The sequence below is a fragment of the Oryctolagus cuniculus genome, chromosome 10 (genome assembly GCF_051225735.1).
Source record: "Oryctolagus cuniculus isolate XC-2025 breed Fujian yellow rabbit chromosome 10, ASM5122573v1, whole genome shotgun sequence".
In the NCBI taxonomy this organism is placed as follows: Eukaryota; Metazoa; Chordata; class Mammalia; order Lagomorpha; family Leporidae; genus Oryctolagus; species Oryctolagus cuniculus.
Window position 1 is genome coordinate 102491479 of NC_142876.1, and position 24667 is coordinate 102516145.

Consider the following 24667-nt stretch of genomic DNA (forward strand, 5'->3'; position numbering starts at 1 on the left):
TGGCCACAGCGGCAGAGCTGGGCTGATCAGGAGCCACTTCCAGGTCTCCCATGCCAGTGCAGGGAACCATTTACTTGGGCCCTCTTCTGCTACTTTCCCAGGCCATAAACAGAGAGCTGGCTCAGAAGAAGAGCAGCCGGGACATGAACCTGCAACCATATGGGGTGCCTGCATTCCACGTGGAAGCTTATCCTCTGTGCCACAGCGCCCACCCCTGTAGTCTTTTTTTTTTTTTTTTTTTTTTTTTTTGACAGGTAGAGTTAGAGACAGAGACAGAGAGAAAGGTCTTCCTTCCGTTGGTTCACCCCAAAAATGGCCTCAACGGCCGGTGCTGCACCCATCCGAAGCCAGAAGCAAGGTGCCTCCCCTGCCCCCCCCCCCCCCCCCCCGGGTCTCCTATGCGGGGAAAGGGACCCAAGCACTTGGGCCATCCTCCACTGCCCTCCCAGGCCACAGCAGAGAGCTGGACTGGAAGAGGAGCAACTGGGACTAGAACCCTGCGTCCATATGGGATGCTGGCGCTGCAGGCGGAGGATTAATCATGTGAGCCATCGTGCCGGACCCTCACTCACCCCTGTAGTCTTAAATAAAAGTGAAACCGTGCTCTCAAAATCTTCAGGAATTTACATCTAGCATTTCATATGTGTTTGCCATCTGTTTTCTACTTAAGATTTTTTGTTCATTTGTTTTCCAGGGGACATTTACTGATGAGAAGTCAAAAGCTTCCCACCATATTTATCCATATCCCTCCTCACAAGAGGATGGTAAGTTTTTTGGTTGTGAACTGATATACTCATGTCTCATGGATTTTATATCTAACCAGTAGACTTTTAATTTTTTTAAAGATTTATTTATTTGAAAGGCAGAGTTACAGAGAGGCAGAGAGAGAGAGAGAGAGAGAGGTCTTTCATCTGCTGGTTCACTCCTCAGATGGCTGTAATGGCCAGAGCTGTGCTGATCTGAAGTGGGTGCAGGGACCCAAGGACTTCTGCTTTCCCAGGCCATAGCAGAGAGCTGGATTGGAAGTGGAGCAGCCAGGACTTGAACTGGTACTCATATGGGATGCTGGCACTGCAGGCAGTGTCTTAACCTGCTACGCCACAGCGCTGGTCCCACCAATAGACTTTTTCTAACAGGGAATTAGACAGTGAGAGAGAGAGACAGAGAGAAAGGTCTTCCCTTCATTGGTTCACCCCCGAGATGGCTGCTCCGGCTGGTGCACTGCACCGATCCAAAGCCAGGGGCCAGGTGCCTCTTCCTGGTCTCCCATGCGGGTCCAGGACCCAAGCACTTGGGCCATCCTCCACTGCGCGCCCTCCCCCCTGCTGGGCCACAGCAGAGAGCTGGACTGGAAGAGGAGCAACCGGGACGTAACCAGTCCCCTAACTGGGACTCGAACCCGGGGTGCTGGCGCTGCAGGCGGAGGATTAGCCTAGTGAGCTGCAGCGCTGGCACCACCAATAGACTTTTAAACAAAATAAGCATTGTATAAAAGAGCTTTGAATACTAAGTCCTACAGATTATTTGCTCATTTTTAAGATTTATCTTGGGACTGGCACTATGGTATAACATGTTAAGCTGCTGCCTGCAGCCCTGGCTTCCCATTTGAGTGTCTTTTTTAGTCCTGGCTGCTCCACTTCCAATCCAGCTCCCTGCTGATGCACCTGGGAAAGCAGCGGAAGATGGCCTGAGTTCTTGGGCCTCTGCACGCATGTGGGGTAACTAGAAGAAGTTCCTGGCTCCTGGCTTCATGCTGGCCCTGCCTTGGTCGTTGTGTCCAGTTGGGGAGAGAACCAGCAGATAGATGATGTCTGTTTGTCTGCCTGTCTCTCTCTCTCTGTGACTCTTTTAAATGAATAAATCTTTAAAAAAGATTTAAAATCTTCAAAAGAGATTTATTTATTTGTTTATTTCAAAGACAGAGTGACATAGAAAAAGACAAAGAAAGATCTTCCATTTAAAGCTGGTTGACTCTAGAACAGTCCGTATTGGCTGGGGTTGCTCCAGGCTGATGCCTAGAGCCCACTGTTCCATCTGGTCTGTCATGTGGATGCCAGGCACCCAAGTACATCATCCACTGCCTTCCCTGGCACATTAGCAGGAAGCTGAATTAGAAGCAGAGTACCTGGGACTCAAAACATTGTGTGCTTCCCATACAATGGTTTAACCTTCTGTGCTATAGTACCTGCCCCAGGAGATTATTTAAATACATAGTTTTCTATTTAATTAAGAAATATGCTTGGGCCGGCGGCACCGGCACACCGGGTTCTAGTCCCGGTCAGGGCGCCGGATTCTGTCCCGGTTGCCCCTCTTCCAGGACAGTTCTCTGCTGTGGCCAGGGAGTGCAGTGGAGGATGGCCCAAGTATTTGGGCCCTGCACCCCATGGGAGACCAGGATAAGTACCTGGCTCCTGCCATCGGATCAGCGCGGTGCGCCGGCTGCTGCGCTCCAGCTGCGGCGGCCATTGGAGGGTGAACCAACGGCAAAAGGAAGACCTTTCTCTCTGTCTCTCTCTCTCACTGTCCACTTTGCCTGTCAAAAAAAAACCAAAATGCTTGCTCTCTTTTATTTTGCTAAGCAAACTAATATTGTACTGTTCAACTTACTAATCACTAGACTTAAATTTCTTTGACAGTCATTAATTGTATGGTTATTAAGTATGTCTTATGTCTTATGTTCTGAAAATTAAACAGACATTGTAAGATAGAACGCTATCTAGTGAAGAAGTTGGCTTACTGGCTGTCCAGACAGGGTCCTACAGCAATATAGTATTTGGTAAATATGTTTTTTAATAAATTTTATAGCATGCTATGATTTTTTTTTAGAGATTTATTTATTTTACTTGAAAGTCAGAGTTACACAGAGAAGAAGAGGCAGAGAGGGAGAGAGAGAGGTCTTCCATCCACTGGTTCACTCCCTAATTGACCACAGCGGCCGGAGCTGCATCAATCTGGAGCCAGGAGCCTCTTGCAGGTGCAGGGCCCCAGGGACTTAGGCCATCTTCTACTGCTTTCCCAGGCCACAGCAGAGAGCTTGATAGGAAGTGGAGCATCTGGGACTTGAACCAGCACCCACATGGAATGCCGTCACTGCAGTTTGCCACTTTACCTGCTATGCCACAGCACCAGCCCTGCTCTAATTTTTATTTTTATTTTTTAAGATTTATTTATTTATTTGACAGACAGAGTAACAGAAAGGTAGAGGCAGAGAGAGAGAGATCTTGCATCTGCTGGTTTATTCCCCAGATAGCTGCAGTTGCCGAAGCTGGGGTGATCTGAAGCCAGGAACCAGGAGCTTCTTCTGGGACTCCCTTGCTGTTACAGGAGCCCATGGATTTGGGCCATCTTGTACTGCTTTTCCAGGCCATGACAGAGAGCTGGATTGGAAGTGGAGCAGCTGGGACTCGAATTGGCGGCCATATGGGATGCTGGCATTGCAGGCGATGGTTTTACCTGCTATGCCACAGCAGTTGCGCCAATATATGGTATTTTGGTTTCTAGTATTTAACTCCTTTTCTTAAAGTTGATTTTTGTCAGCGACCAGAATTCATCAGACCTATAGAAAATTATTTGTGCTAACCATTCTTCTGAAGGACTGAGTTGGAGAACACAATATAAAGCAATTTAGGGTGAGAAATAGATTTTCTCTTAATATGAAACAGGTTTTCTTTTTTTATTTTTTTAAGATTTTATTTATTTATTTGAGAGGTAGAGTTACAGACAATGAGAGACAGGTCTTCCTTCCCCTGGTTCACTCCCCAAATGGCCTCAATGGCCGGAGCTGTGCCAATCTGAAGCCAGGGTCTCCCATGTGGGTGCAGGGGCCCAAGCACTTGAGCCATCTACTGCTGTCCCAGGCCATAGCAGAAAGCTGGCTGAGAAGAGGAGCAGCTGGGACTAGAATCGTTTACCATATCAGATGCTGGCACTGCAGGCAGAGGATTAACCTACTGAGGCACAGTGCCGGCCCCAACAGTCAGGTTTTCTATTAGCTCAACATATCCCTACAAACTTTTTTTTAAAGATTTTATTTATTTCTTTGAAAGGCATTTACCAAGAGAGACCTCCTGTCTGCTAGTTTCACTTCCCAAATAGCCATCTTTAAATGATAGGAAAAAAGAAAAATTGGAAATACTTATTAAGAAATTAACAAAATTAAAAACAAAATAATGGAAGAGCACGAACATTGTGGTAGAGCTAGTTTTGCCACCACTTGTGAGACCTGCATCCCATTTTGAGTCCTGGCTACTCTGCTTCAGATCCAGCTTCCTGCTAATGCATCTAGGAAAGCAGCTCATGGTTATAGTACTTGGACCCTTGCCACTCATGTTGGAAATCCAAATGGAATTCAGGCTTCTGGCTTTGGCCTGGCTCAGCCTTATAACCCTTGTGGCTAGTCGAGGAGTGAACCATCAGATGAAAGATCTCTGTGTCTTCTCCTGTCACTCTGCTTTTCAAACAATCGTAATAAAAAAAGGACATGAATCAAGTATTTAACCAACAGAAAAGTAGAAATTAATGAAGTAGAAAATATAGAACCATGAGGTACTTGCTCAGCAGTGTCATAAATTGTTTTTAGGAAACACGCATAAGGTTATTCAAGTCTTTGCTACAAATAAGGGAGAAAAAAACTCTTCCTAAGAGTGGGTGTTTGGCCTAGTCTTTAAGTCACCTATGCTCAGAGTTCCTGGGTTCTAGTACTGGCTCCAGCTCCTGACTTTGGCTTCTTGCAAATGCAGACCTGGGAGGCAGCGGTTAAGGCTCAAGTAATTGGGTTCTTACCACTCACATGGGAGACCTGGATTGCATTCCTGGCTCCTGGATTTGGGTCAGGCCATTGTAGGCATTTGAAACATGAATCAGCAGGTGAGAGTTCCCTTTCTCTCCTCATCTGTTTGCTTCTCAAGTAAATTTAAAAATGGAAAAAATAATGGCATTTAATGTTGCGGTTCTCATGTGTAAAAGCTGGACATGGAATTAATTGCTGACTCATATGGTAACGCTGAAGTTTTGAAGAATTGCCAGACTGTTCCAAATTGCCATAGTTTGCATTCCCTTTAGCATTGTACAAATATTCCAGTTTCGCTGCTTCTTTGTCCACACTTGTTATCAGCTATATTTTTATATAAACCATCCTAGAGGGTGTCAGGCCATATCTCTTTGTGGGCAAGATCAACAACTACAGAGTTAAGCTTTTTATTGAACAAATTAACTAAAGAGGCTTAGTAAAAAAGATCAAAGTCCACGTCATCTTCAGACTCCTCCATCAGATTCTTCCACTTTGCTTCTACTTCTCAGCTGGGGAAGCTGTGGAGTGGCAGGACCTCCTGCTGGAACAGATTGGCCAGCCCCTGCCTTGCAAGCTGGAGCTTCCAGTGTTAATAGTGGCCAAAGCCTTTCCAAACAAGCCAGGCCAAAAAGGATCAACATTTACACCAGCTGCTTTAACAAAGGCATTGATCTTACTCTCTGTGAAGGTCTCCTAGTTGTCATGTGGGTCCAGGGTGTAGTAGATACAGGAGAGCTGGGGAGGCTGGTACAGGTGGGCTTGATCCTAGTGGCTGGATGAAGTGAGTACCTCACTCCAACATGGCATAGGCTGTCCTGGAAGAAATGAACATCTTGGCAGCCACTGGAGAATGGGACAATGGTTTTAATTGTGAATTCCCTTACTGTAAATGTTCTTGTGTTCTGTTCTTGTGTTCTTCTGTTCTTGTGTTCTTTAGCTACTGGAACTCCAGATCCTATGCCCATTTTTTAAGTGGATTATTTATCTCTTCAGTGTTGAGTATTATCTTCATTTTGATTTTGGACTAATTTTATTGTTTTAAAAGATTTTATTTATTTATTTGAAAAGCAAGTGACAGAAATCTTTTATCCACAGGCCTGTGTTGGTTGCCAGAAACTCCATCCAGGTCTCTCATGGGTATTGGACTCAGTTACTTGAGCTAATACTGCTGCCTTTCATGGCGTACATCAGCTGGAAGCAGAATAGAAAGAATGCAAACTGGCACTGCAGTGGGATGCCATTATTGCAAGTGATGGCTTAATCTGCTGTGCCACAATGCTGGCCCCTGGACTGATTTTTACACATGGAAATTGTGTGTCTAAAAAACTGTTTCCAGTTAGCTGGCATTGTGGCGCAGTGGGTTAAACTGATAACCTGCGAGTGCTTGACCCATTGTACCCATGTAGGAGACCTTAATGTAGTTTCAGGCTCCTCGCTTTGGCCTGGCCCAGTCCTGGCAATTGCAGCTATTTGGGGAGTGAACCAGCAGATGAAAATCTCTTTTTCCATTTTTCTCTGTCTTTGTCTGCCTGTGTAACTTATTTCAACTAAATAAATAAATCCTTAAAAATTGTTTCCAGATGACTTCTGATGATCTTTGGTATTCTCATTGTGTTTTCTTAGATTCTGTTACTTTCCTGTTTGGCATTTGTTTATCACACGGCCAGTTAACTTACCTGCTTCTTTTCTGCATTTTTCAGTGATCTGGCATTTGGGAACCTGGTAACTTTATTTATTTCTCCCTAAAAAGGAACATAATTATAATTCAGTCTCTCAGTAACAATTACAGTTAAATCATAGTCATTTTGTCAGTTTTACTAAAGTTTTTTTGTTTGTTTGCTTTTTGTTTTTTACCCTTTCAGAGGAGTGGTTGAGACCCGTGATGAGAAAAGACAAGCAGGTGTTAGTACATTGGGGATTTTACCCAGACAGGTAATACTGATGTGCCATGAGATCTGAAATAATCATTTTTTTAATCAAAGGAAGTCAGAAACATTTGTAATTTTATTTTCTGAAGTGTGATAATATTGTTCATTTGTGTTGTCATTTTTCTGACTTTATTGAGACTTTCTTATTAGGTAGAAGCTGTTGGGAAATTTTGAGCAGTAGAGTAATATAGACTGATTGACTTAAAAAATAAAATCATTCTGGTTTTTATGTGAAAAATTGACTGTTGGGTGGCCAGTGGCAGAAGTAAGGAAACCACTGAGCATAGTGGAGGGGTAAGAAGGAGATTGTGGGCAATACTTTGATGGTAGAACTATAACATTTGCTGCTGATTTCATTTAGGATATGTTTTTTGATCCAAACTACTTGAAAGCTGGAGTCGTCATTTACTGAAATTGTACATCGCTGGCCTAGGGTAGCATTACAAATTGAGCTTTGAGTGTTGGGTTTAGAATCCTGCTGGACATTCTGAGATGTGAATTCATGAATTTAGAATTCAGAGAAGAAAGCAGATACAAGATTTCAAGTCATCAGTATGTATTTGAAGTCATATAACTAAGGGAGATAGCTCAGAGAAAAGGATTGTACCAGAAACTTAGTCCGGGGAGCTTTCAAATGTTGAAGAGGTTTTGATTAAAGATTAGAAATTGGCAATAGAGCCTAAAGAGAGGCTGGTTACAAGACACAGTACCAGGTGATTGCTTTTATCCTGGAGGCCAAGGGAGGAATCTACTTTGAAGAGAGCAGAATTGACTACTGAAATTTGTGTGTACTGAGGCTTGACATTTATGTTTAGCATTAAAAATTACAGTTGGCCTCCACAGAAGAGTTTTATTTTTGGGGATTTAAAGACAGTCTGATACCTTTCTATAACATTACTTATAAAATGTATTGTTAGTGTTTGATATAGTTCTTTCTAATGAATGAACTTAGATTCTAATTTGTCTTTCCCTTTTTGCATTTCCCTCGTAGCTATGATACTTGGGTGCATAGTAATGATGTTGATGCTGAAATTGAGGATCCACCAATTCCAGAAAAGCCATGGAAGGTGAATGATTTTTTTAGAAAAGATTATTGTACATTGTCTAATAGCTGTCCTTTGTTATTTTTGTTAAAGAGTGTCTGGAGTGATGTTTGAGGACAATTCAAAGCTAGGTCAGAGTAAGGTTTGAGAGAGTTGAGAGTGGAGTATGGGGAATGGAGCTGAACACGGTTGATGCTGTCACTTAGGAAGCTCAGGTGCCTGTTTGCTATACATATGCTTGTTTTACTATTCATTTCTATTTTGTTTTTTAAAGATTTATTCATTTACTTGAAAGGCAGAATTACAGAGAGGCAGAGAGAGAGAGATCTTCAATCTGCCGGTTCACTTCCCAAATGGCTTCATCAGCCAGAGCTGAGCCAGTCCGATGCCAGGAGCTAGAAGCTTCTCCTGGGTCTCCCACATGGGTGCAGGGACCCAGGAATTTGGGTCATCTTCTACTGCTTTCCCCAGCCATAGCAGAGAGCTCGATGGGAAGTGGAGCCAGGTCTTGAACTGGCGCCCACATGGGATTCTGGCACTGCTGATGGCAGCTTTACCCACTACACCGCGGCATGGCCCCCTACATTTTTATTAAAAAGAGTTATTAAATTGTTTTAAACTTTCTATAATTTTTTATAGCATGCATTATCCATCAACTTTTTTTTTAAAGGTTTATTTATTTGAAAATCAGAATTACACAGAGAGAAGGAGAGGTGCTGAGAAAAAGAGAGAGAGGTCTTCCATCCACTGGTTCACTCTCCAGTTGGCCGCAGTAGCCTGAGCTGCGCCAATCCAGACCCACCCAGGCGCAGGGACCCAAGGACATGGTCGTCTTCCACTGCTTTCCCAGGCCACAGCAGGAGAGCTGGATCAGAAGTGGAGCAGCCGGGACTCGAACTGGCGTCCATATGGGATGCTGGCACTGCAGATGGTGGCTTTACCCACTACACCACAGCGCTGGTCCCTGACTCTCTATAATTTGATTTTTATTTACTGATTTTATTTGAAAGGCAGAGAGAAAAAGAAAGAAGGCAGGTAGATCTTCTATCTATTTTTTTTTTTTTAATTTATTTATTTGAAAGAGTTACACAGAGAGAGAAGGAGAGGCAGAGAGAGGTCCTCCATTCGCTGGTTCACTCCCCAGTTAACTGCAGTGGCTAGAGCTGTGCCGATCTGAAGCCAGCAGCCAGGAGCTTCTTCCTGGTCTCCCATGTGGGTGCAGGGGTCTGAACCTCTACCTCTCAAATAAATTCTTCCAAAAAAAAATTTCCTAGTAGCTGGTCTTTTTGGTTTCTTTTCTTGAGGTCATGAAGAAATTCTAAATTAGATGCTACAAGTTTCTCTGTTTTGATTTTTTTTTTTTTTTGGACAGGCAGAGTTAGACAGTGAGAGAGAGACAGAGAGAAAGATCTTCCTTTTTCCGTTGGTTCACCCCTGAAGTGGCTGCTATGGCTGGTGCGTTGTGGCCAGCGCACCGCGCTGATCCGAAGCCAGGAGCCAGGTGCTTCCTCCTGGTCTTCCATGCGGGTGCAGGGCCCAAGGACTTGGGCTATCCTCCACTGCACTCCTGGGCCACAGCAGAGAGCTGGACTGGAAGAGGAGCAACTGGGACAGAATCCGGCGCCCCAACCGGGACTAGAACCCGGGGTGCCGGTGCCGCAGACAGAATTAGCCTAGTGAATCGCGGCGCTGGACTCTGTTTTGATTTTAATATGTATATCTTTTTTTTTTCACTTGAAAGCAGTCTTTTTATTTAAATGCTTTATGATGACACATATACAAATATAAGCTTCCAAGGAACAAATGTAAAAATTAGTATGTATATCTTAAATTCACCTGGAATTAATTTTTCAAGTATCCTGTGTAGGGAAATTTGTTTTACCTCTGCAGTGTTTTATAACCTATTCCTTAAAAAGGGACTGATAACTGAAGTCTGATTCCTTTCCCCACTGATCATCAGCTGTATCAGAAAGCAATTTTCATTTATGTGAGATCCTCAGAGAGTTGACAGAAAGTGGAGATTATGAAATGAAATGATTGCATGGTGCGCGCGCGCGCTCTCTCTTTCTCTCTCTCTCTTTTTTTTTTTTTGGATAAGCAGAGTTAGACAGTGAGAGAGAGAGAGAGACAGAGTTATGGATAGTGAGAGAGAGAGAAAGGTCTTCCTTCCATTGGTTCATTCCCCTAATGGCCGCTATGGCTGGCTCTGCGCCAATCCGAGGCCAGGAGCCAGGTGCTTCCTTCCAGTTTCCCAAGCGGGTGCAGGGGCCCAAGCACTTGGGCCATCCTCCACTGCCCTCCTGGGCCACAGCAGAGAACTGGACTGGAAGAGGAGCAACCGGGACTAGTACCCAGCGCCCCAACCGGGACTACAACCCAGGGTGCTGGCGCCACAGGTGGAGTCTCCTTTAGTTAACTTGAGGCTTCCCATGTACTGTGTTTGTGTTTCTACTCTGGATCCAGAATTTGTATATTCAGTAGACTTTTTGAACTGTAATATTGAAGGTATTTTTTCTTTACCTGGGTGATAACTTTGTGTTTTAGTGCATTATGTGTAACTAGTTGTCAAGGGAGAGGAAGCATGTAGTCAAATGAGTATTATTCTTACATCAAGGTGTGAGAGAGGCATTACTCTGAGTAATTTAGTACTTTTTTTTTTTTAAGGGGTCGTGAGAAATTTATTTTGATAGAACATATTTCTTTAGGAAGTTCATGTTGCATTTCTAGTGAATGTGTCTTGCTTTTGCAGTTTTCTAGTTGAGCTTCATGGTTGCAGTTGTTCTTCTCTTGGTTCTCAAGACTGGATATGTTCATGTTCATTGCAAAACCTCTCTGTCACTTTCCATGACTTGAGATGTGAACAGCCATCCCACACACGATAGAATTGTCTAGTGCTAAATTCTAGATGTATCCCATTTGAGAATAGTGTTGGGCAAAATGGAATATTATATACCCTAGGTCTGTGTTCTAAATATCTACATACACACATCTACTTCTGTACATCTAGAGAACCCTTCCCTTTAGTACTTCTTATCCATAATCAGGAACTACAGCAAGAGACATTGTATAAAACACAGAGGAGAACCTAACATCTGATTCTCACTTCTCCAAACCCACCCAAACTGTGGCCATTTTTAAATGTTCTGTGTAGTGCATTGTACCTAACAAAGCTGTGTGAAAGGTCTCTGTAAATGTGCTCTTTTATCGTTATTTAGAATGTTGTTGATTATGGAAAACTAGAGACATCTGTTCTTCCTAGTGCAGTTGGCTCTGTGCTGTTAAATATTTTTATCAGTGATTTTTATGAAGATACAATGGTATGGTTATCAAAATCTTAGTCTAAGCCAAGGCAATGATGCTTTCCATTTTTCTTTACTCATTAAAAGGCAATAAAAATTTGAAATGGTAGGGCCCACCACCTGCAATGTAGGCATCCCATATGAGTGCAAATTTGTGTCCCTGCTGCTCCAGTTCTGATCCAGCTCCCTGCTTATGGCCCAGGAAAAGCACTGGAAGATGGCCTAAGTGTTTCAGCCCCTGCTACCACAAGGGAGACCTGAAAGAAGCTCCTGTCTTTGGCCTGACCCAGCCCCAGCTGTTCTGACCATCTGGGTGTGAACCAATGGGTGAAAGATCTGTGTCTTTTCTTTGAAAGAGTTACAGAGAAGGCAGAGAGAGAGTGAATTCTTCCATCTGCTCTTTCACTCCCCAGATGACCACAAAGACCAGAGCTGTGCTGATCCAAAGCCAGGAATGAGAAGCTTCTTCCAAGTCTCCCATGTGGGTGCAGGGACTAAAGCAGCTGGCCCATCTTCTACTTTCCCAGGCTGTAGCAGAGAGTTGGTTTGGAGGTGGAGTAACCACTGCCCATATGGGATGCTGGTACTGCAGGTGGCAGCTTTTACCTGTTACGACACAGCACCAGCCCCAACAAATAAATAAATCTTAAAAAAAGAAGTTTGGGATAAATTGTGATTCAGACTTTTATTCTGGTTTGTACAGTTTCACGCTCCAAAGCTAAAACAAAGGAGGGTGCTGCATTGTTGAGATGACATTTGGAGCTACTACGTCCTGATTTGAAATGCCTGGGTTCAAGTCCTGGTTCTGCTTTTGATTCTGAAGGTGGCCAGTGATGACTCAAGTACTTGGGTCCCTGCCACCCTCATATAAGACCCAGTTGAGTTCAAGATCCCTTGTTTTAGGCCCTATCTGTTGGCAGAAGTTTGGCAAGTGAGGCTGTGGACTGAGATCTTTGTCGTCTCTGTCTCTCTTCCTTCCAAATAAAATGAAAAGAAAAAAATATGCTTTTCTTTTGAATGCTTTAAAAGTTTGAGTGATTTTTATTATTTCTGTCGGTATTCATAATCTGATGTGGTTTTAGGTTCATGTGAAATGGATTTTGGACACTGACATTTTCAATGAATGGATGAATGAAGAGGATTATGAGGTGGATGACAACAGGAAGCCAGTGAGCTTTCGTCAGCGAATTTCTACAAAGAATGAAGAGGTATTTTGTTTGGTAGTGTTTTCACCAATAGGTTTTTTGTCTTTTATTTGCTTCAATGTTTCCATATGTTCATTGATAACTGTCACAAACCAAGGTGCATGAGCTAATAAAAAGTACATGTTGGGGCTGGCTTTGTGGCTTACCATGTAATGCTTGTGCTTGCGATGCCAGCGTATGTGCTCAGGTTTGTGTTGCACTGCTGTGAAATTACTTCTTTTATGCCCTTTTACTGGTTGATTTAAAAGTAGTTTATTTGTACAGTTTCACATGATTATTATTTTCATCTTTGCATTTCATAGTAGCATGCTCACTAGGCTAATCCTCCGCCTTGAGGCGCTGGCACACTGGGTTCCAGTCCCGGTCGGGGCACTGGATTCTGTCCCGGTTGCCCCTCTTCCAGGCCAGCTCTCTGCTGTGGCCAGGGAGTGCAGTGGTGCACTGATGGCCCAGGTGCTTGGGCCCTGCACCCCATGGGAGACCAGGAGAAGCACCTGGCTCCTGCCATCGGATCAGTGCGGTGCGCCAGCCGCAGCGCGTCAGCCGTGGCGTGCCAGCCGCGGCAGCCATTGGAGGGTGAACCAAAGTCAAAGGAAGACCTTTCTTTCTCTCTCTCTCTCTCTCTCTCTCTCTCTCTCTCACTCTCTCTCACTCTCTCTCACTCTCTCTCACTCTCCACTCTGCCTGTCCAAAAAAAAAAAAAAAAAGAGAGAGAAAAGAAGTAATTGTAACGTGTCTTTATTGCTGGTCCTGGTAATTTGACATTGATTTCCATTTGCCTCAACTAATGAATTTGATGGTATCTTGATTTATTGGGACAGAGGTTTGTAGAAACTGAGGAGTTGGAAAAGTTGGCTGATTTGTATTTCTACTTACTTTTTCCTAGCCAGTCCGAAGTCCAGAAAGACGAGATAGAAAAGCATCAGCTAATGCTCGAAAGAGGAAACATTCACCTTCACCTCCGCCTCCCACACCCACAGAATCACGGAAGAAGAGCGGGAAGAAAGGGTAAGCACTGCAATGTGATTTACAAAAACGTATTAAAAGAAACTTCAAAGGACTAGCCAGTATTTTACATTTATATTAGAATTTTTCCTGAAAGTAAATCATGTTTTGACTTGTTTGGAAGTCTTTTGCATTGATGGTTAATCTTATTATAGATGTTATTTTAGAGGCATCTTATGTTCTATTTTTCTTTAAGTTTATGCAAGAAGCTTGGTTGGTAAGGAGTTTAAGTGTCTCTCTCTCTGATTTTACCATCTGTCTCATGTAAGAGATGAACCTGTAGCTATTTGATGTTCTGCAGAGGACAACATTGATGTTTTTACAGCCACATATTTCCACTTTATGAGCCTTCCTCGAATGAGGATCATGTTTTCTGCTGAGTAGGTTGTTGTTGGGATTAAATTAAACTTTAAAGCCCTTACTGTATGGCCTGAAGTACTTAATAAATAGCTTATAATAACTTGGTGACTTACTACTTATTAAGTTGATTATTTGATCATTTTGATTTTCCAGGCACAAAATTTTTTGTGTGCAATTTTACAAAGGTCATAGTAAGAAAATGATGATTTAAATAATTGATTATTTTCATGTGATAGATGCATTTGTTAAATTTCTCACTCTTTGTGACCGGATTGTAAAGATCTGTTTTACAGTTTCTATCTCGTGTACTGGCTTTCCTCTCTCGTCAAATTGACATTTCTCTCCCTAGACCATGCCATGAATCATGTTACTTCATGAAGTTTAGAGTTAACATTTTTTTTTTTTTTTTTTTTAAGATTTATTTTATATGAAAGAGTTAACAGAGACGCCGGTGCCGTGGCTCACTTGGCTAATCCTCTGCCTGCGGCACTGGCACCCCGGGTTCTAGTCTGGGTGCAGGCGCTGGATTCTGTCCCGGTTGCTCCTCTTCCAGTCCAGCTCTCTGCTGTGGCCCAGTGGGGTGGGGGGCCAGTGGAGGATGGCCCAAGTGCTTGGGCCCTGCACCCTCATGGGAGACCAGGAGGAAGCACCTGGTTCCTGGCTTCAGATCAGCGCAGCATGCCGGCCGTAGCAGGCATTTCGGGGGTGAACCAACGGAAAGGAAGACCTTTCTCTCTGTCTCTCTCTCTCTCTCTCACTGTCTAACTCTGCCTGTCCAAAAAAAAAGTTAACAAAGAGAGGTAGAGACAGAGAGAAGGTCTTCCATCTGCTGGTTCACTCCCCGTATGGCCACAGCATCTAGAGCTGTGCCAGTCTGAAGGCAGGAGCTTCTTCCAGGTCTCCCACGTGGGTGCAAGCCATAGCAGAGAAATTGATTGGAAGAAGTACAGCCAGGACTACAAAGGGGTGCCCATATGGATTGCCTGCGCCTCAGGCTAGGGCTTTAACCCGCTGTGCCATAGCACCGGCCCCAACAATTAGTTTTTTTAAATTTTTTATTTGAGAAATAGATAGAAAATGACATATAGAGTGAGGGAGAGAAATTCATCCTCATTCCTTCCCCAAATTCCTGCAATTTCAGGGCCAAAGTCGATAACTATTAATGCATGCCTCATTATTGGAACCCAGTTAACTTGAGCCATAATCAGATTCTCCCAGTGCCTACATGAGTAGGAGACTGCAGTCAGGAACCAAGAACCATGACTCAGACTCTGATGTGAGATACCAGCATCATAACCTTTGTCTTAACTGAAAGGCTAAATTCCCACCCCAGAGACATTCTTCAGTCATGCATAAGAGTGTTTAGGGAAATTGTAAAACTTAGTTTATGTACAATGTTACTGACTCAATCACAGACATAAAGACTTTTTTTGATGGGGTGGAGGGGTATTAAGCCACATTCTAACAAAAATTAAAAGTAAAAATACCTTTCTTTTGGTATTACTCAAGGTAACTTTACTATATCTTTTTTCTTTTTTTTAAGGGGTATTTGTTTATTTGAATGTCACAGTAACAGAAGAGAGAGAGAGGTCTTAGAAAGAGAGGTCTTCACCCACTGGTTCATTCTCCAGATGGCTGCAATGTCCAGGATTGAGCCAGGCCAGGGCCAGGACCAGGAGCCAGGATCTTCCTCTGTCTCCCACATGAATGGCAGAGTCTCAAGCACTTGAACCAGCACTTGATCTGCTGCTGTTTCCCAGGGCATTAGCAAGGAGCTGGATTGGATGTAAAGCTACTGGAACACAAACCAGTGCCCGTATTGGATACTGTCATTGCAGACCACAGCTTAGTCCCCTGTGGCAAAACACTGGCCCCGACTTTATTATGTTGCTAATGTGAATCTTGCTTATGATGCTCAGAGATTTCAGAGATACCTGAGCTCTTTACCAGGAAAGGCATGTCAACTTTATTTTTCCCTCTTTAGATTTATTTATTTGAAAGACAGTATAACAGAGAAATAAGGGGGAGAGAGAGAGATCTTCCTCAGCTGGTTCATTCCCCAAATGGCTGCAATGGCTGGGGCTGGACCAGGCTGAAACCAGGAGCCAGGAGCTTCCTCTGTGTCTCCCATGTGGGTGGCAGAGGCTCAAGCACTTTTGCCATATTCTGGTGCTTTTCCAGGTACATTACTGCCCATATAGGATTGCCAGTGTTGCAGACTGCAGCTTAACCCACACCACAAGGACTCACCACCCCCATGATGTCAACTTTAAAGTATTCGGAGCCAAAAAACAGGTGCTAAAATGCATTTGGTGCCTAAGGATCAGGTCTTTTCTTATTTTAAGTGTTCTGTTGAAATCCTGAATTTAAACAAAGCACATTGCTAGCCTTTGTTTTATTCAAATATCTGGAATCTCTCCTTACTTTTAAACTGTTTTGTCTCCCTCCAGGAGCATTCTCTCTGAATTTTGGGGCTTAGGCTGGTGCAGTGTGTTCTGTCTCCTTTGCAGTGTCACTTATGAATACAGTCTGGATTACTGCCAGCCCTTTCCTCAAACAAGTTAATCTTCCTCCTTATGCCTTTAGTCTTTACTCTTTACTCTGAAATATTGCCTAATTCTTAGTGAATTGTTGCATAATTCTCAAGGTACAGCATAACTGTCACCAGCAATCTTCACTAACTAATTTTTTTTCTTTTTTTTTTAATGTTTATTTGTTTACTTGAGAAGCAAAGTTACAGACAGAGGGAGACAGAGAGATAGGCCTTCGATCTGCTGTTTCACTCCCCAAATGACCACAATGTCTAGAGCTGGGTGGATCTGAAGCTAGGAGCCAGGATCTTCGTGGTCTCTCACGTGGTTGTTGGGACCTAAGCATTTGAGCCATCCTCCACTGCCTTCCCAGGCCGTCAGCAGGGAACTGGATCAGAAGTGGACCAGCCAGACCTCGACTGGTGCCCTTACGGGATGCTGGCACTGCAGGCAGATGCCAGCCCACTATGCCACAGTGCCACTCCCTTTCCCCACCTTTTTTCTTAAGATTTATTTGAAAGGCACAGTTAGTGAGAGGAAGAGACATCTTCCATTTGTTGGTTCATTCTCCAGATTGCTTCATTAGTCAGAGCTTGGCCACGCTGAAACCAGGAGCTTCATCCTTATGGGTACAGGGGTCCAAGGACTTAGGTCATCTGGTGCTGCTTTTCCCAGGCAGATTAGCAGGGAGCTCTGGACTGGACAGGAACCAGTGCCCATATGGATTGCCAGCATTGCAGGTGGTAGCTTAACCAACTATACCCAATGTATTTTTTTTTCATTACTTTTATTTATTTCTCTGTATTTTTCTGTACTGAAATATGATACTTGTATGTTTTTGTATTGGTTTCATCACATTATGTAAGGTAGGTAATGATTTTTGTACCTTGTTTTTTGTAATTCAGGGTAAAGAATATTCCCATTTTTATCTAACCATCAGACAGTATTAATACTTAAACTGATTTAATTGAGTGAAAACAATGCCAATTTCTATTAAAAAAGAATGAATGACTATATTCAGTATTTATGCTTTATAATTCCTGATACGTGATAGAAAGAGTCAGGTAAACAGTTGTGCATATATTTGAGCTAATTTCTTATGTAACTTGATTTTTTTTGAGTAATCTACGAGTTACGTGTCCTATCTCTTTAGCAGGTGTTCTTTTATCACATTTAATCTAATCTGTTAGGTGCTGACTGCAATTTAAATGATAGTGCATCTGTGCTCATTTTTTATGCTTGGTAGCTTTTATCTTTTTTTTTTTTTTTTTTGGACTTGTTAGATGTAATTTGAGGAGTGCGTCTAATCTGATCACTGTTTGTCTCTTAAAGTGTGTGTGAGCATAGATGTTAATAACAGGTAGCTATTATCAGTCTCTCTTATGTTTTAGCCAAGCTAGTCTTTATGGGAAACGCAGAAGTCAGAAAGAAGATGATGAGCAGGAAGATCTCACCAAGGACATGGAAGACCCAACACCTGTACCCAATATAGAGGAAGTAGTACTTCCCAAAAATGGTGTGTATTCTGCCTGAGAGCATTAGATACAATGTAGTCATTTTCCTCAGTGCCATGAGATGATTCACTTCTTAGTCTGAGACTAGAATGCTCAACATTCCAATAGGAATAGTTTCCTTCTATTAAGATTAGCCTTTTTGAACTTCCATTTTCTTCAATTATTTGTTTTACTTTTTAGCCATTGTTTATTGAGAAAACACTAAAGAATTCTCTAAATTTAATAATGCTTTAAAATTAGCAGTTTTTAAATCTCAACAGAGCCAATACTTATGAAAAACTAGACTACATATATCTGTACAATGTAACCTTTTTAAATCTCTGAGTATTGCTCTATGTAAGTAAAACTTTGTAATGAAATTACAAAATTACTTTATGTAAGTAAAACTCTAGTAATTAATACTGCTGGGTAAGTGAGGTGAACCTTACTATTAGTGATGTAAATTGTGGTCTGATTGGTGTTTGGGTGAAGTTCAAAGTGTACTTTAGATTTATATCAAGTGTTTTTAATTGACCATTGCATGTTTGTGTCTTCAGTGCGCCTGTGATTGAATTTTCAGAGATAAGGACCAGTATATTCCAAAAGGAAAAGACACATGACATTTAATTAACTAATTAATTTAAAATTATTCTAATTGCCTTTTTTTTTTTTTTAAGATTTATTTATTTGAAAGGTAGAGTTAGAGAGAGAGATGTCTTAACATCCACCAGTTCACTTCCCAGGTGGCTGAAACTGCTGGAGCTGTGTCATTACGAAGCCAGGAGCCTGGAGCTTCTTCCAGGTTTCCCTCGTGGATGCAGGGCCCAAGCACTTGGTCCATCTTGCACTGCTTTCCCAGGCCACAGCAGAGGGCTGGATTCGGAATCAAGCAGCTTGAACGTGAACTGGCGCCCCTGTGGGATGTCAGCACTGAAGTCAGCGGCTTTACCTGCCAACCCCGACGTTTAATTTGTTAGTTTATACCCTTTCTTGCCTACCTTTATGGGAGAAGTATTTCGCTAGTAGAGGCCTTCCATATCCCTTCCTCTCCTCCTTTCTCTGCTAGATTTGTGTTCCAGGCTCCTGTCTTTTATTCCAGCCCCAGCCATTGCTGGAAGTGAACAAACAGATGGAGCATATATCTCCATTTGCCTATCTCTTTCTGCCTTTCATATTAATTATATATAAAGATTCTAAACCCCATACAGTAAAAGGCAAAATATTATGTACTGCTAATTTATAAGATACAGAGCCAATGACTGAGTAGATGTCAGCCACACTTAATCAAGTTACTGCTGATTTTCAAAGCGTACAGTATAGATGGAAAATTCTGATTCTTTTGAGGAAATCAGTACTCTGAAATATTGATGGAAGTGAAAGTCAATGAACCCACTTAATAGAATTTGGCAATGTCTGCTACAGATTTTAAAATGGGTACATCCAGAGGGATGACAGATGTGGTGCTGCAGCTTATGCTTCAGCCTGCAATGCCAGCATCCCAAGTGGACTCCCAGTTCAGATCTTGGACACATCACTTCTGATCCAGCTCTCTGCTAATGTACTTGGGAAAGCAGTGGAGGATGGTCCAAGTGCTTGGATCCCTGCCACCCATTTGGGATACCTGGGTGGATTTCTGGGCACCTGAGTTTGACTTGGCCTGGCTATTTCAGCCATTTGAGGAGTGAACCAGTAGATGGAAGATCTCTCTCACCATGGCACAATGCCGGCCCCTGTATTTAATTTTATGACGAAAATATGTCACTGCTTGGGTAGTTAGTTATAAAATATTGCCTAATATGTTAAGTGTTAATGTTTTGCAGCTAGTTTTGTGGTATTCACAATAAAGATAAATAGTGAATGATATTGGTGTTGCAGTGAGATGCATGTGTTCCCCTAAATATAAATTTTTTTTTTTTTTTTAGTAAATCCAAAGAAAGATAGTGAAAATACACCTGTTAAAGGAGGAACTGTAGCAGATCTAGGTAAATACCAAAATAATCCTGTATTGTGGAATTGAGTGTTTTTCTCTTAAATGTGCCAACTCTTTTGATATTTCTTTATTGGGTTCTTCTTTTAGTTGCTTTTCTGATCACCACAGATTGTTAACTGGCTGTCTTTGCTTCTCTTGTGATTTGTTTTGCTATTATGTTAGGAAATTTAAAAATATTTTTCTTTTTTAAAAAGTGATCTCCCTCTCATAAATTCTTCTAATGCTGGAACAGCCTAACAAAGGTGGTAATGTTTTACTTGTATGTGAGAGTGAGAGTTTTAAGGAAAGAATTCTAATTAGAATCCTTTTTTCTAATTTTCTTTATTAGCTTGTTTTAGAGCATATATGCAAATTGATTTTTCATCTTTAGGTTCAAAATCTGTTGACTGTTAATACTTCATAAGCTAAATTGTAGTGTTTTTTCTTGGTGGGATTAGTTCTAGAATCTGCTAAAGATACCAGAATATACAGTTGCTCAAGACCTCTGTAAAATGGTGTAGTATTTATCATCTCACATCTCTCCCATATGTGATCCTGTCTAGATTTCTTATCTAATACAGTGTAAGTACTGTGTAGATAGTTGTTATACTGTATTGTAGGGAATTATGGCAAAGAAGAAATCCGTCTATGTTGACTGTAAACACAAGTTTTTTCCCCAAATAGTGTTGGTTTTTGGTTGATGGGATCTGTGCATGGGGAACCCACAGAGGGGGCCACCTGTTCATGTTGCTGACATTTTCATAAGCAAACTATCATTGTCCTGTTGCTTGCTGGAGGGTATGAAAGAGAAATGCAGTTACTTGTTTTAGTTTTCGAAGAAAATGATTAGTTTTAAGCATCTTTAGAGATAAAGGGTAATCTTAATTTTTTTCAGTTGTAAACATCACAGGAGAACCTAGTTCTCAGGCAGGATTGCATGTCGCCTTTTGGTATTTAGTACCTTATTTTGTCACACTCTGATTTCCTGTTTGCATTAGCATTTCTGTATCACTGAGTTAACTTTAAGCAACATGTCCATCTCTGTGTTACATGAGTGCCTGTGAGTGTTCTACAAATCTTTGCCTTCACTATTGACCCATGTTAGCCTTCTTTTATGGAAAAGGAGATTGAGAGAGAGATTCAGTAACTTTTTCCTAAGTATTCAGCACTTAAGTGGTGGAGTCCATGTTTGGGTTGTGGTCTGTCTCCATTTTACTGCCAGTGCTTGAGTCACTGTACTTTGCTGTCTTGACTGTTGCTTTCCCTCAGGCTTTATTCATGCTCACAGTGGCCACCTTTCAGTTTTGGGAATTTTTCAAACCTGCCCCTCCAGAACCCCTTTGACCTGGCTACTTTCTCTGGAAAAAAAAAATTTTTTTTTTTTTTTTTTGACAGGCAGAGTTAGTAAGAGAGAGACAGAGAGAGAGAAAGGTCTTCCTTCCGTTGGTTCAGCCCCCAAATGGCTGCTTTGGCCAGCAGTTTGCGCCAATCCGAAGCCAGGAGCCAGGTGCTTCCTCCTAGTCTCCCATGCAGGTGCAGGGGCCCAAGGTCTTGGGCCATTCTCTACTGCCTTCCCGGGCCACAGCAGAGAGTTGAACTGGAAGAGGAGCAACCGGGACAGAATCCGGTGCCCCAACTGGGACTAGACCCGGGGTGCCAGCGCTGCAGGCAGAGAATCAGCCAAGTGAGCTGTGGCACTGGCCTTCTCTGGAATTCTTATCATGTCCTTTTCATGTCTTACATTTCAGCTTAATGTCACCTTTTCGGTCTAAAGGGGCCCATTCACCTTATTGCTCTCTAAAAATTACTTCATTTAAGTTAGATAACATTTTCACCATCTGATAAATTTTTATTTTTGTTAAATTTTATGCTGCTTCTAATTGAAGTGTAAACTACCTAAAAGCAGGTACCTTTTCTTGCTCATTATTGTGTTTTCACATTTGGACAGGGGCTAGTTGGATTTTGTTGGAATGCTAGTCCCTTATTACTTTTTTTTTTTTTTGACAGGCAGAGTGGACAGTGAGAGAGAGAGACAGAGAGAAAGGTCTTCCTTTGCCGTTGGTTCACCCTCCAATGGCCGCCGCAGCCAGAGCACTGCTGCCGGCGCACTGCGCTGATCCGATGGCAGGAGCCAGGTACTTATCCTGGTCTCCCATGGGGTGCAGGGCCCAAGCACTTGGGCCATCCTCCACTGCACTTCCCTGGCCACAGCAGAGAGCTGGCCTGGAAGAGGGGCAATCGGGACAGAACCCGGCACCCCGACCGGGACTAGAACCCGGTGTGCTGGTGCCGCAAGGCGGAGGATTAGCCTATTGAGCCGCGGCGCCGGCTCCTTATTACCTTTTATATTAGTCAGCTTTTGGTTACCATAAATACAGTGCCTGAGAGGAGCTGCATGGGCAGGAAGAACTTCAGGCCAGGATGTTAACCCGCTACACCACAGCACCGGTCCCTGATTTACATTTTTTTTTCTTTTAAATATTTATTTATTTGAAAGTCAGAATTAGGGGAGAGGGAGATACAGATCCATATGGATGCAGGTGCCTAAGCACTTGGGTCAGCTTCCACTGCTTCTTAGGCACATTAGTAAGGAGCTAGATTGGAAGTCGAGTAGCTGGGACTTGAACCAGTACCCACATGGGATGTTGGTGCTGCAGACCACAACTAAACTCTGTGTGCTAGAATGCTGGCCTCTCGATTGGCTTTTCAGGCATGATCACAGCAAAATGTAAAAACTGTTCCTCATTCTCAGTTCTATGGAGGGCACCCAAAGCCATGCCTGGTGTTAGAGATTCTCTAAGATGGCTCATGGGATTCAGTGTAGAATTGTACTCATAATTAACATTTATTTTTGCTATATGGTCAAAGTAGCAGTTGGATCATAAAGGAAAAAAACAGAAATTGGGTCTAGGTGTAGGCTTCCTTATGCTTCCCACGAGAGGTTGCACAGAACAGTTCTGCCTCAGCGATGAAAATGCAGCAACACCTATGCAGTGTTTCTGCCTTAGTGAAGCTCATTAGGTAGTTCATGATCAGCTTTTTTTTTTTTTTTTTTTTTTTAAGATTTATTTATTTTATTTGAAAGGCATAGTTACATACTAAAAAATGAGAGACAGATAACTTCCATCTGCTGGTTCATTCCCCAAATGGCAGCTACAGCTGGGACTGGGCCAGACTGGAGCCATGAGCCAGGTGCTGCATCCAGGTCTCTCAAGTAGGTGTAAGGGCCCAAGGAGTTGGGCCATCTTCCGCTGCTTTTACAGGCACATTAGCAAGGAGCTGGATTGGACTTGGAACAGCTGGGACTCCAATTGGTGCCTATATGGGATGCTGGTGCTGCAGGAGGCAGCTTTACCCACTATACATACGACAGCACCTATGCTACAGTGCCACCCCTATCAACAAACTTATTAGAGGACTGTACATAGGTTTTCTCATAACAAAATTAAGAATCTCAGAGGGTAAGCAAGTATTTATCCTAAGTCCTATAATTTGCATAAACAGGTATAATAAACCACCCTTCTTACCATTTAACTGTTGAATAGAAATATTCTGAAAGTCAAGGTCGTGCATTCAAGAGCAGGCATTTATTTAGTGGGTAAGATCTCAGCATCCCACCTCAGTGTCTTGGGTTGATTCTGGTTCTGCTTTTTGATTCCAGCTTCTGCCATTGCAGACCCTGGGAGGCAATGGTGATTGTTCTAGTAATTGGGTTCCTACCATTCACATGAGAGACCTGGATTGAGTTCATAGCTCTTGGCTTCCTTGCTGGCCCAGCCCTAGCTTTTGCAGGCATTTAGAAGAGGAACCATAGATGAAAGATCTCTGCCTTTTAAACAAGCAAATAAGTAAATAATTCCAGATTTCATTCAGAATTTTAGTTTCCATTTTCAAATTGTAGTGGATCACAGTTGGTCAGAGTTTGCTGTATCCCCATTCCATTGGAATCATTGTTGTATGTATATGTGAATAACACAGTGATTTTCCTGTGTTCTTTTTATACTTAACAATGCCTAAGTCATTTGTAAGGGTCATAATACTTAAAAAAAGTTAATTGTTACAGGTCTTTAATAAGGTAATTATTTGTACTGTAACCTCATGTTCTTTCTACATTAACCTACTTGCTGTTACTATGGAAATCAACTCCTTGGTTGAAATTATATTTGTGTTTTCTTTTGCAAGATCAGTGTATTTATTTTTTTAAAAGATTTATTTAAAAGAGGTACAGAAAGTTACAGGTAAAGGCAGAGAGAGAAAGGTCTTCCATCTGGTGGATCACTCCCCAAATGGCCCCAACAACCAGAGCTGAGCTGATCCCATGCCAGGAGCCAGGAGCTTCTTCTGGGTCTCCCATGAGGGTCCAGAGACTCAAGGACTGGGGCCATCTTCCACTGCTTTCCGAGCTCATGGCAGAGAGCTGGATCAGATGTGGAGCCAGCCTGGTCTTGAACCAGCACCCGTATAGGGTGCCAGCACTGCAGGTGGCAGCTTTACCCCGCCACCCAACAGCACCAGCCATAAGGTCAGCATATTTAGATCCTTGAATCCCCATCCTTGAAACTCATTAACATTCATTGTAGGAATAGTAGGACGTGGTTGGAAGTGATTGTCACCTTTCTTGACTACTCTCATTCAATTTGTCATCCAAACTGTTATTAGTTTATTACTTGAAATGGCAGGAGACTAGAGCCCTGTTCAGATCACCCAGCCTGTTACTAAGCAAGGTCGTGACTATTTTAGCTCTCAACCAGTAATGAATTATAAATTCCTGTTGTTGGAAACTTCACATTATCTGTGCTTTGAATTTCTACTTATTCCTATGCATCTTTGCTAAATTTCAATTTATTATTCACAGTGATTCTACTTTAATAATGCTCAATTTTCTTTCTCTTCAGAGTCAGTATCAGTTCTTAGATGGTGATGTTTCACAATAATCCAAATAACATTTACCTGTTTTTAAAATAAATTTCATGTTTTGATTTTGCAGATGAGCAGGATGAAGAAGCAGTCACAACAGGAGGAAAGGTAACACTTGAGCCCTGGTG

At 42.4% G+C, this 24667-nt stretch overlaps 1 protein-coding gene and 1 pseudogene across 3 annotated transcripts in view; one reads left to right on the forward strand and one right to left on the reverse strand.

Moving 5' to 3' along the window:
• Positions 1-24667, forward strand: part of SMARCC1 (SWI/SNF related BAF chromatin remodeling complex subunit C1) — a 167772-nt gene that overhangs the window by 37846 nt on the left and 105259 nt on the right. For 2 of the 3 annotated variants that reach the window (XM_089306388.1, XM_051852494.3), the window contains exons 6-13: positions 695-764; positions 6652-6721; positions 7709-7784; positions 12142-12267; positions 13151-13272; positions 17552-17676; positions 19576-19635; positions 24610-24647. In XM_089306388.1, the coding sequence (XP_089162514.1) occupies positions 695-764; positions 6652-6721; positions 7709-7784; positions 12142-12267; positions 13151-13272; positions 17552-17676; positions 19576-19635; positions 24610-24647 (687 nt within the window). The remainder of the gene's footprint in view (positions 1-694; positions 765-6651; positions 6722-7708; positions 7785-12141; positions 12268-13150; positions 13273-17551; positions 17677-19575; positions 19636-24609; positions 24648-24667) is intronic. The other variant, XM_089306387.1, reaches the window with a different exon arrangement.
• Positions 5104-5754, reverse strand: LOC149124375 (large ribosomal subunit protein P1 pseudogene; annotated as a pseudogene).